The sequence below is a fragment of the Tachysurus vachellii genome, chromosome 6 (genome assembly GCF_030014155.1).
Source record: "Tachysurus vachellii isolate PV-2020 chromosome 6, HZAU_Pvac_v1, whole genome shotgun sequence".
NCBI lineage: Eukaryota > Metazoa > Chordata > Actinopteri > Siluriformes > Bagridae > Tachysurus > Tachysurus vachellii.
Window position 1 is genome coordinate 7,592,291 of NC_083465.1, and position 13,054 is coordinate 7,605,344.

The 13,054-nt window shown below is 37.0% G+C and overlaps 1 protein-coding gene across 2 annotated transcripts; it reads left to right on the plus strand.

Moving 5' to 3' along the window:
- The first annotated feature begins 1,317 nt into the window (after positions 1-1,317).
- dnajc12 (DnaJ (Hsp40) homolog, subfamily C, member 12) lies at positions 1,318-11,938 on the plus strand. Of its 2 annotated transcripts, XM_060871981.1 has the most exons (6): positions 1,318-1,393; positions 1,548-1,651; positions 10,843-10,921; positions 11,069-11,208; positions 11,361-11,496; positions 11,614-11,930. In XM_060871981.1, the coding sequence occupies exons 2-6, from the start codon at positions 1,574-1,576 to the stop codon at positions 11,694-11,696; spliced, it is 516 nt and encodes a 171-aa protein (XP_060727964.1). In that variant the 5' UTR covers positions 1,318-1,393; positions 1,548-1,573; the 3' UTR covers positions 11,697-11,930. The 2 variants fall into 2 exon arrangements, with proteins under 2 accessions (XP_060727964.1, XP_060727965.1); XM_060871982.1 differs by lacking the exons at positions 1,318-1,393; positions 1,548-1,651 and adding an exon at positions 9,474-10,414 and having other exon boundaries at positions 11,614-11,938.
- Positions 11,939-13,054: the final 1,116 nt, after the last annotated feature.

Here is a 13,054-nt window from a genome sequence, read left to right on the forward strand (position 1 = left end):
ACGTACTTCAGCCTTTGTGGAAATTAAAGATGTTGCTGGGCTTGGTGATGGAGCTGATGTTGAGTGACCAGGTGAGGTTCTCCACTAGGTGAACACGAAGGAACTTGTGCACTTGGCAATCTCCAAAGATGTTTAGCAGAGAATGGCTACTCTGCGATATGATCACAGTGAAAATGATCAAAAAAGGCCACAGAATAGTCTCTCAAGCACATACAAATGAACCAATAATAAATCCAAACAGAGCTTTCAGGTTCATCTGCAGAATGACTTTCTAAGTATGAGGCAAACACAAAAGACCATCTGGCAATGACCATTGGTGGCGTCGATGAGGTCTGGGTCAAGGAAGTGACGAGCTGAGACCCAGGAGTGTTCTTTGGGGTCGTAGCCCTCCTAATCCACAAGATATTGAAGGCCACTCTCACAATGTCTGGAGTCTGGGGGGACGGACCTGAGGTGGCGTTTAAATAAACACGGTTGGTACCTGTAGGCTGCTTGTAATGGTTATCTTTGGTGCACAGAATAAAAATGGGTCAAAATGGGCAGAATAACAAACAGAAAATGGCGGGCTGACTTACTGAGATTGAAGGAAACAGAAAAGTACATCTGAGCATGCATTGGCAGCGTCCTTCAATAGCGCTAAAGCACATAAAATGCCATCTGACCCAGAAATGCTAACTCAAGACGGCCATAACAGCTCCTACATATTACGACAGCAGCTTTATTACACTGAAAACTGTAGTCAATGTAAGATATCATATAATAATTTGCAATAAAATATGCATAAATGCTCTCTATAATTCTAATCAATGCATATTTAAGGGTTACATTTATGAAAATTTTATGAATAAGCTTGTGTATATAAATCAAAATATGTATGTTTGTGTATATAATCCAAAAGGTCTCTTATGCACACCAGCTTATCTCAGTATGCCAATGTTCAGGCAATATAGAACTATATACTGTAAATGTTGTTTCCTAAAGTTGTATGATATTTATGATGTCACCACATTGTTCACCATGAAATATGGATTAAAATGATAACATACATGCCCTGAGTCATTTTATTTGATTACTAGGTGACCTCATTTAGTTCACCTACACACATTCCTGTTCACTTTAATAAACTATTTAATAAACATTATAAATAAATGACTGCCACAATGTATAAATCTACTACACGATCAGCCCCATATTCTCGCTGTCTTAATATCATTAAAGAAAAAAAAGGAAACAAAAACCAAACAAAAGCACACACAAAAAAAAAGATTGTGTGTACAGCTATATGACCCTTTAGTCTTTCCATAGTCGCTGCTCCGCCTCAGAGTCAAACGACACCCAGAAAGTTCTGAGTTCTGATCCCGAGACCGCAGTAACAGCTCCGAACAGTTGTGAGGTGAGCAAGATAAACGAGTTAATTAGCTAATCAACGATAGCTTGCTTTATACAAACCCGTTCATATTTCCACTACGTACATATAAAAAAATAATGATAATGCTCTACTGCAAACCTACTGGAGATAAATCTATGTTGTTTTTGTGTTATGAAAGGACCACTGAGGCTGAGTTCACACAAAATGGAAACGATAATAAATTGTAAAATAGAACATCTGGAAGATTATTACGGCTTGCTTGGGTGCAATGAGCTGTCAACGGTAAGATTTCTGTTTTTGTCAACATAGATAAAGCCTGAGTATAATAATCTGTGGACTGTCATTAAAATCGACTGATTACGCAGGGTTAATTATCGAGGAAAACTAAACACCAGTGTCTTAAATATCGGTATTACTGTTGTAACGAAATAACAATAGACTACGTTTATCTGCGTCATCTGGTTAAGACCTAGAATTGCGCGTTGCATTGCATCTATTACTAAATAATAGATTATTTATTCTCTTTTTACACGATTATAGCAAAGATGTATTGATATATTCTATATAATTATAATATATATAATTATATACTGTATATATGATATACGGATGTATACGGATGTGTGTGTGTGTGTGTGTGTGTGTGTGTGTGTGTGTGTGTGTGTGTGTGTGTGTGTGAGAAACAGCTTTTGGTCTCGTTGCATATTTTGGATCAGAAAAAAATTAACCGTGCTACAGACCGAATTTTGCATGACTTTATGCACAACTCCATTGTACTACAACATACTAGTTGTAGAATGAGCGAACACTCGACCCATGAATTTGGCTTAATTGCTGTTCTGGTGATCAAGAGAAATCAACTTTAGTCTCAACTGGACGAGGCAGAGCTCATAATTGCTCATAACTTCAACTGCAGATGTTAGTTTTTTCGGAAATCATTATAATTTTACATTTTAAATTTCCTAAAGACATTATAAATAATACCAAATTACATTATGATGTAATAAAAAAAACCCCAAAAAACCCAGACACTTTGACAAATGCCAATTGATTTACAAATAAAAAAAAAAAGTTAAAATAAAGAACTGATAAAATCTATGCAATTTCATCACCAGCCAAATTTAGTTCATATTTAATGTCTACTAAACAGACACACAGCCTGTTTTTTTAATCCTTCATATATATCATTAAAAAAACTATTATTATTATTTAAATTTTCTCTGTTTTCAGATTACTAAAGTAATCTGAAAAATCTAAAAATAAATGTGATTATTTTAACACATTCCTATTTTAAGATTTGTTTTTAAGATTTGTTTGGTTTATAATTTTACAATAGCATTATTTGTATTTTCAAAATGGTGTTTATTTGTAGTCACACAGAATGAATTAATGCAGTGATAAAAATGGACACATTTCCCTGTGTAAAATGCTGTTATTACTCAATAATAATCTAGAATATTGAATTTTAAGTAGATACTTAAAATTCAATATTCTAGATTATTATTGAGTAATAACAGCATTTTTTACTATTATAAGTAGTGTTTAAATTTTAACAACCACTCATGTAGACATTCAAACCTACCAAAAGACAAATGTAAGATCAGAGGTTTTGAATCCCATATCATGGGTTATTTGCCTATAGCAATGCAACATTTTATACTGGTAAGTCAGTGCAAGGAATAATTCATTACTGTACATATGTTACTGACAGGTCAATACAAGGTAAATAAAAGGTACATTTTATAGTAGTTTTATAATACAAATCTGGAAATGAATAATTGGCAGATGGTCAAGGAACTTATTAAGGCGTATTTGGCATGATTGCGAAATGTCACACTCATTTGAATAAAGGAATACAAAATAGTGTATATGCTTTTAAAAAACAGTAGCCTGCTTGGCAGTGCTTATTGTGCACAGTGTGGACCATTTAACAAAGATAAAGTAGAGATAGTAAAACAGTATAAAATTAAATAGTGATAAATTAGGCCAGCCATCTCCAATACCACCTTGTTGAAAAGAGGTGAATATAACAGAAGCAACAGAATTAAGCAAGCAATAAACAAAACAGTGCTCCCTGTCGGCCAGTTCATGTTAGATTCTATTGGGTACTAGTAGGTCCCTACCGGAACCTTCCATTCAAGTTTTATGACAATAGCTCAATGTGAACTGTTACAAATGGCTGCTGAATTCTGATTGGGAGATGGTGGCCATGTTTTTTAAAGTAATTAGGTCATCATCAAAAATCCACTTGTATATTAACGAGATATGCCATAGTTTTATAAAGCTTTAATTTGACAGAAATTAGCTCCACCCTCTGTGTATGAATATGCTCCTTCTTTTGCAGAGAATCTTGTAATTTATATATCTCCACGTTTAAATTATACTGTTTTAGTTTTCTCATTTTCTTCAATATTTTGTGCTGTCGCTTTCATTTGTTAAAATTTTTACTTTCCTATCACAGTTACTTTATTATTATTCTTTGGGAGACTCTTTTTATTTCCGATCTTCAAATAGCTAGTGGAGGAAACATTCTTAGGATCTTTTTAATATTCCAATCATATTCAAGTCAAAGGTACGTAATCTTTAAACATTCAGCTTGTTAAGTGTGAGCTGCAAGATGTTTAGCAATTCTTCCTTCGTCATTAGCATTCATTTTATTTTGATAAGTGTATGGTAGTTAGCTCTCTGATGGGGAAGCTTTTGAGGTATGCATCCAGACGCTAGTTAGGATTAGCGATAGTGAGAGTAGTGTAATTTCTGTAGGGTATAATCTACGATGTCCAAGTGGTGCTTCGAAAACAATGTGGTCTTCATAGATAATTGTAGCACTTTTGAGGGAAAGGCAGGCCTGTTATCGCAGGAAGGTGTCCATCCCACTCGGGAAGGTGTCCATCCCATTCAAAAAGGTGCTGCTTATATGATGTGAATGCACAGCCAGCACCTTTGATCTAAAGCTAGGACTGTTAAATATAAGATCTCTTGCACCTAAAGCACTTATTGATTATGAAATGAGAAGTTTAGTGTTCACTGTTTAACGGAAACATGGATAAAACCAAATGAGTTTGTCACATTAAATGGTTATATGAAATGTTCAAGGATTTTTTTGTCAATGCCATCATATGTGCAGACATACAGAGAAATCGAAATACCTCTTATCTCTTATCAAGTGTTTACATTGTCAATGCAATAAATGTCAAAGCAAAAATGTCTAAACCAGAGGTATTCAACTAAAATTGAAAGAGGTCCAGTAAGAGAAAATTTCTTGAAGCAAAGGTCCAGAAGATCATAATGTCTAACTAGTTAGTGTAATAAATATTTATGTAGCCTAGTAGTTGTATCAACATCTGCAAGCCATCAATACCTGACTGTCAAATCAAATAAATGCAGTACAATTCAAAAACTTTTTGACAATATTTATTGTCACATAACATAGAACTGAACATATGTATGACTGTAGATATGTATAATGTTCTCTCATTAAATGAATAAAAGTAGGGCTACATTTTAAAATAAGAGAAAATAAATAAAATGTGAATATTGTGTGTTTAAATAAAGTGCTTAACTTTCCCTTTTATATCTCAGTGAGAGAACTGAGCTCTAGCTTGGCTTGGCAGGATTTTAAACCTGGGCTTGAATGGAGTCAGGGCCATTCTCATACACATGTGGAGGTGCTCATTAGTGACCCTGGAACCATATTTAGTTTTGATTATGTTCATTGTAGAGAAAGCTGCCTCTCAGTTGTATGTAGAGCCAAACATGGTCAGGATGTATAGGGCTACTTCCCTCAGAAGTCGCTGCCTCAAGGACGCTGTCCAGATTTGAGTGGATATGTTTGTTCAAAACCTTTATGTTTTGTCTCATAATGGCGTTTCACATTGCCACTTTTAATAAGTGCCACGATTTCTGTACATATGAGACACACTGGTTTAGTGTGAAGTGTGAACAGAAATGAGTCTGTATATTCTGGAGTAAATGCTTTCTCCGTCTCACTCGTCTGTTTCTCTCCTTTTGTTTTCTACATGTATCGCTATCTTTCTTTCATGTGTAACTTTACTCTAATTCTCTCTCATCTGTCTTGCGCTGTTGAGTCGCAGTGTTTACTTCAGTAATGCACAGACTTGATTGGCTGAGTGGTATCATGTGGGATGGCTTAATTCGCATGCAATTGGTCTGTGCGTTTCCACTACCTTTACCGTAAAGATTGCAAAAGCTGTGCTAGAAAAAAATAGAAGCGCTTCATCAAGTTTTAAATCATAACCTTTTGTTTTGGCCGTGGGTTCGGGTCCGGATTGGACAGCTTCTGGGTCCGGACCCGGACCGCGGTCCGCCTGTTAGTGACCTATGGTCTAAACCAATCAAATCTGTTTAAAAAATAATACTTGCGAGGATAATACTTATAGATGAGTTTATAGAAAATTTTGTTAGTGATTAAGTATTCATGGGGAAGTTTCCAAATTCTTCTCCACAAAAGGTGAGCAATAAAACCATTCCAAAATGAAATAATGGAAGGGCTGTTTAAAATATCCCTTTTAAACAGAGCCAGAATAGAGCGATTATTGAATTTTATTGGGGAATGCGACAAATTTCAGTATCAGCAGGATTCAAGGAATCTGAGGGCAGGTATTTTTAAGAAGCATCTTTAGACCAGAGGGAATAGCATCCATAACGACAGCATAGTCTTTATGAGACACTGGAATACTATATGTAGACTGAAATTCAGAATAGATTGCACATATTATGTTCAGGACGACTGTGAAGGATGTCACTTTCAGATACAAACACACCTCATAATATAATCCCACTCCCAACAATGATTGACACGTTTACATGCAGACATTGGAAACGTAAATGCAAAAGGATTTGCGATTGCATTTGAGTTTTGACAGGCTCCGTACCCAACATAGGTATTGAAATAGCAAATGGGGAATTGCTATTGAGATTAAAATATGGCAGGGTCGTAACTCACAAGATAGAAAATTCAATTGCAAATGGACTTTGCGTTTCCATTTGATATTTGGCAAAGATTGTGCCTTCAATTAAATGGAAATGCAAACGGTTTGCATTTGCATTTGAATTATGTCATGGTTTTTACAAGAAGTAGGAAACGCAATTGCAAAAATAATCATATAGAATTTGCAATTCCTTTTTAATTTTGTCTGCAAAATCACTACATAATTAGTTCTGAGCATAAAGGCATTTGTAAGGTACAAGACAGATAGCAGCAATATGACAGTAGTGCAAAAAGAATGTAATGTGTGAAAGTGCAACAGTGTCAGATTTGAAGAATTTGAGAGTTTGCAGAGAGTATAAAGTGTTTTATGTGCAATAAAGAAGTGTGGGGTGAGCTGTTTGAAAGTCTTGTGGAGCAAGCCTCGAGTCTCTGGTACCTTTTCCCTGAAGGAAGCAAGCTGTAGAAGAGGTTTCACAGGTGGGGGTGTGGAACATGAGAGGGTGGGAGAGTGAGGAGGATGTGGAACATGTCTATAAGGGAGGGCAGAGAGATACCGATGATCATGCTGGCTGCATTCACTATGCGTTGCAGAGTCTTTCAAAAGTAGGCAGTGCAGCCTCCGTACCACACAGAGATGCAGCTGGTGAGGATGCTCTCAATGGTGCCCCGGGAGAAGGAGCACATGATGCGAGGTGGGACTTGTGCTTTCCTCAGTTTGTGGAGGAAGTAGAGGCGTGACTGAGCTTTCCTGGCCAGCAATGTGATGTTTGCCATTCAGGAGAGGTCCTCAGAGATATGGAACTTGGTGCTGCTAACCCTCTTTACTGTGGCACCATTAATGGTTAGTGGTGGTGCTATGGAGGTCCTCTTCTGAAGTTGATGACAATTTCTTTGAACGTTGAGGAAAAGATTATTGTCATTACACCACTGGACCAGTCGGCTCACCTCGTTCCTGTAATTGGCCTCATTGTTGTTGGTGATGAGGCCCAGCAACAATGAGGCCAAATGGTTATAATAATATACAGGTGCATCTCAATAAATTAGAATGTTGTGGAAAAGTTCATTTATTTCAGTAATTCAACTCAAATAGTGAAACTCGTGTAATATATTAAGTACACACAGACTGAAGTGGTTTGTCTTTGTAACTTTTTAATTGTGATGATTTTGGCTCACATTTAACAAAAACCCACCAATTCAATTCAACCCACCAATCTCAAAAAATTAGGATACTTCATAAGACCAATAAAAAACATTTTTAAAGAATTGTTGACCTTCTGGAAAGTATGTTAATTTACTGTATATGTACTCAATACTTGGTTGGGGCTCCTTGCAGTAATTAAAGCAAGGAGCCCCAACCAAGTATTGATAGTATACTCCCCCATGGGGAAGTATTGATAGTATACTCCCCCATCTTCATGGGGAAGATAATAGTCTTCCCCATGATTATGTAGCCTAGTGAACCAAATTAAGAGACCATTTTGATGGCTCAGGAAACCTTTGCAGGTGTTTTGAGTTGATTAGCTGATTCGCATGTCACCATATTCTAATTTTCTTAGATAGTGAATTGGTGGATTTTTGTTAAATGTGAGCCAAAATCATCACAATTAAACGTACCAAAGACTTAAACTTCTCCAGTCTGTGTGTACTGAATTTACAGTTGTGTTCAAAATGATTCAACCCCCACTGAAATTGATTGTTTTGGTCGGTTTGACATTGATTATGATCATTCAGTCATCCTGCTTACAATTAAATCAAAGAGGCACATGTAGGTCAGACAAATATAACATAACATTTATAATGAAATAACCACAAATGTCTTTTCTGAGCTCACATCATTATCAGTTTTATTCAACCCCCAAGTGACATTCAATCTTAGTACTTAGTACAACATCCTTTTACAGTTATAACAGCTTTTAAACGTGAAGCATAGCTTGACACAAGTGTCTTGCAGCGATCTATGGGTATTTTCGCCCATTCATCATGGGCAAAAGCCTCCAGTTCAGTCACATTCTTAGGCTTGCGCACTGCAACTGCTTTCTTTAAGTCCCACCAGAGGTTCTCAATCGGATTTAAGTCTGGTGACTGCGATGGCCACTTCAAAATGTTCCAGCCTTTAATCTGCAACCATGCTCTAGTGGACTTGGAGGTATGCTTGGGATCATTGTCCTGTTGAAAGGTCCAACGTCTTCCAAGCCTCAGGTTTGTGACGGACTGCATCACATTGTCATCCAATATCTTCTGGTACTGAAGAGAATTCATGGTACCTTGCACACGCTGAAGCTTCCCAGTACCTGCAGAAGCAAAACAGCCCCAAAGCATGATTGACCCCCCGCCATGCTTCACAGTAGGCAAGGTGTTCTTTTCTTCATAGGCCTTGTTCTTCCTCCTCCAAACATAGCGTTGATCCATGGGCCCAAACAGTTCTAATTTTGTTTCATCAGTCCACAGAACACTATCCCAAAACTTCTGTGGTTTGTCCACATGACTTTTGGCATACTGCAGTCGACTCTTCTTATTCTTTGGGGACAGCAAGGGGGTGCGCCTGGGAGTTCTGGCATGGAGGCCTTCATTACGCAGGGTGCGCAGTATTGTCTGAGCAGAAACTTCAGTACCCACATCTGACAAATCTTTTCTCAGTTCCTCAGCAGTCACACGGGGACTTTTCTCCACTCTACGCTTCAGGTAGCGCACAGCAGTCGAAGTCAGCATCTTCTTTCTGCCACGACCAGGTAGCGTTTCAACAGTGCCCTTTGCCTTGAATTTGCGAATGATGCTTCCTATGGTGTCTCTTGGTATGTTTAACATCTTTGCAATCTTCTTATAGCCATTGCCCTTCCTGTGAAGAGTAATCACCTGTTCTCTTGTCTTCCTGGACCATTCTCTTGACCTCACCATGTTTGTAACCACACCAGTAAATGTCTAGAAGGAGCTGAGTATCACAGTCATTTTAAAGCTGCCTAATTGGTGCTTATTAGGCTTTATTGCTGCTCCCTGATATCCACAGGTGTTTTCAATACCTGATTGAAAACACTTCATTGAACCTCTGTTCTTCAGAGTGGTAGTCTTTAAGGGGTTGAATAATTATGTCAATGAAGAATTCACAAAAGAAACATTTACTACTGTATTACAAAACTAATTGATGTCATTTTAGTTGCATATGGTTCTTTAAGAAGTCCTTGTAGGATTTCATTCTGAATACAATTACAAATGTACACTAAATTCCCTAAAACCATTTACAGCATTGGGGGTTGAATAATTTTGAACACAACTGTATATAATACACAAGTTTCACTATTGTAAATTTCACTACATCAGCCACACCTAACAGTTAGGGGGAGGGGATGTTGCAATTATTTATGCTTAATGATAAGCTAGGCACCACGCATACAGTACACTGCATCTGGAAAGTATTCACAGCGCTTCACTTTTTCCACATTTTGTTATGTTACAGCCGTTCCAAAATGGATTAAATTAATTATTTTCCTCAAAATTCTACAAACAATACCCCATAATGACAGGGTAAAAGGAGTTTGTGTGAAATCTTTGAAAATGTATCAAAAATAAAACACACACACACAAAAAAAATCATGTACATAATTATTCACAGCCTTTGCTCAGTACTTTGTTGAAGCACCTTTGGCAGCAATTACAGCCTCAGGTTTTTTTGAGTAGCTTGGCACACCAATTTTTGGCAGTTTCTCCCATTCTTCTTTGCAGGACCTCTCAAGCTCCATCAGGTTGTATGGGGAGCATCAGTACACAGCCATTTTTAGATCTCTCCAGAGATGTTCAATCGGGATCAAGTCTGGGCTCTGGCTGGGCCACACAAGGACATGCTCAGGGTTGTCTTGTTGCCACTGATTTGTTATCTTGGCTGTGTGCTTAGTGTTATTGTCCTGTTGGAAGATGAACCTTCGCCCCAGTCTGAGGTCCAGAGCACTCTGGAGCAGGTTTTCATCAAGGATGTCTCTGTACATTGCTGCATTCATCATTTCCTCGATCCTGACTAGTCTCCCAGTTCCTGCGACTGAAAAACATCCACACAGCATGATGTTGCCACGACCATGCTTCACTGTAGGGATGGCATTGGCCAGGTGATGAGCAGTGCCTGGTTTCCTTCATACATAACGCTTGCTATTCAGGCCAAAAAGTTCAATCTTTGTTTCACCAGAATAAAAATGTTATTTCTCATGGCCTGAGAGTCCTTCGGGTGCCTTTTGGCAAAATCCAGGTGGGCCATCATGTGCCTTTTGCTGAGGAGTAGCTTCCATCTGGCCACTCTACCATACAGGCCTGATTGGTTGAGTGCTGCAGAGATGGTTGTTCTTCTCGAAGCTTCTCCTCTCTCCACAGAGAAATGCTGGAGCTTTGTTACTAACATAGTTATTAATATTTAAACATATTTAGCCTACACCTACCAGTTTAGTCATTGTCTATTTTTAATCACCATTTATCACCGTCCCCATTTTGACCATGTTTGGCAAGCTGTTTATTTATGTCCTGTTCTTTACATATCCATTAGACTGAACAAATTATGGCAGAGTATAAAGTGAGGGCCCTGTCTTGCCACCCTGACAAACAACCAGAAAATCCTGAAGCAGGTAAGCAAACAAGTATATGCACAATATGCAGTTAAAGACGATAAATACCTATGTAAATTCCAGAGGATTTTTTTGGGATTTTTACAATTTGCACAGTATTTATAAAAACATAACACTGTTGTTTGCATTTCTTACATTTTTGTGCAGCACAAGACTTTCAAAAGTTACAACAGGCCAAAGAAATTCTCACAGATGAGACCAAAAGAAAAAAATATGACTACTGGTTGAGAAGTGGCATCACTGTGCCATTCAGTGAATTCCAGGCATTGAGTGATACAGTTAAAATGGTATATGCAATTTTTATATAGGACATTGTGATTGATTATTTCAGTATAATTTTTCCTTTTTCTTATAAAATACGCTGTAAGGAAGGGATTACATGTTAAATATGTAAGCAAATAAATACAGCATGTACATTTTGTTTGTTTCCTTCAATTAGTCAATGCATTGGGCCCTTAAAAACAAAAAGGAGCCAATGCTAGAATCAGCAAAAGATACAGATGAATTCCAAGCTGGTCATTCAGAAACACAAGTTCCAAAAGAGGGGATAACATCTATTGAAGAACTTTCTTCAAGTAATTTTTACAATTACAGTAAAATTATCAGTCATTACCATTATCATTGGTGGTAACATGGTATTAAATATCTACTTTCTTGTTATGTTACTGATAAAGTTGATCTGTTTCCCTCAGGTGGTTATTGGCGTCACGGCTTTCGACGTACAGGTGGTACTCCTTCAAGACTCTTGGAAAAGTTTAGAAATTATCAAATATGAAGAAATACAGGCTATAAACTTTAAACCATATATTAAAATAATTTTGTGAATTGTTTCATTGTATGGATTAAAGCATTGCAATTTCAGTCAGTGGAGATATTATACTGAATTTTCATTGTCTACATTACAGTAGGCTACAAGATATAAGTATTATTGAAAATTCCTGAGATTCATGTTTAGTGTAATATTGTATGGTGGTCATTTACATTGTTTTTTTATTGTGGAATAAACCATTTTTATTTCCTCACTCATCTGCCATAATTCTATAGTCCATATGTTATTATACTAGCGGATAAGTATTTTTAAAAATGCCTAAGATTGCCTTGTCAGGTAATTAAGAGTGGTGAGGATACAAGTACAGATAAGACAGTTTATTATATGCAGTTCAAACAGTATATCCAAAATGTAAGCCAAAATCAGAATCAGGAAACATGCTATATAAGGCTTAGTAATGGCAGAATACAAAGGAAACTGGAAATGTACCTCACAATAAACAAAATAAACACAATGGTTTAAATAGACAAACTAATCAAAAGGCAAATTCAAAACAACTGCAAAATGAGGACACATAAGGGACATAACCAATGAAAAGACGGTGGTGATGTGGTGATGTAAACAGAAACAGGGAAAAGTAAGGACCTGAGCACCTTTTCAACTCACTCCTCCCTAATATGAGCTGGGAATTTCCCATAATCACTGAACTTTACAAAGACACATTGAAACATAAGTGAAAGAAGCAATCTCAGTTATTCCCATAAAGTAACATGAATTCAGAGACAGTAACATTAGCATTAAATCAACTTACATGTAATATTGCTTGTACAAAGTAGTAATACAGAGAAGAATTTGTTAAAAAAAAAAAAAGTGCTGCAGTGATGTTTGCTATCCTTTTTCCTAAAATTTAAATTTGTGACATTTCAGCCATTCTGCTGTCATGTCACACTGCTAATCAGAAAATGTTGGACATTAACAACTCAAATTGAAACACATATATAGTCAGACTTGAGAAATGCTGGTATTTCAGCATTGTTTTAAATAAGTCTTGTCATTTTCAAGATGAGCCTGTCTGTGTTAGAAGACCCCAGTTAAAAACCGCTGGACTGGCTTTACAGTTGAAAGACAGGATCTGTGGCATTGATCTGAAATCAATCACTAATTATTAAACCTAACTGCAATAGCCACAAACAAAGTGCATGCCATGTTTGGATCTGTGAATGACCTTATAGATCTGTGTAAAGCTGATGGCCATTTTCCAGATTTTTGGGGATTTCACTGTAGATCCATCAATCATTGGTCTCTAAAAAGCTAAACTTGGACCACATCATGAAATCTGTGCTGGAACATGTCAAATTTCTACA

Excerpts from the sequence above, each read along its gene's own strand:
- dnajc12 (XM_060871981.1), top strand. The coding sequence starts at position 1,574 with ATGGAAACGATAATAAATTGTAAAATAGAACATCTGGAAGATTATTAC. Across the intron at positions 1,652-10,842 it reads GGTGCAATGAGCTGTCAACG|ACTGAACAAATTATGGCAGA; the intron begins GTAAGATTTCTG and ends CATATCCATTAG. Across the intron at positions 11,497-11,613 it reads TATTGAAGAACTTTCTTCAA|GTGGTTATTGGCGTCACGGC; the intron begins GTAATTTTTACA and ends TGTTTCCCTCAG.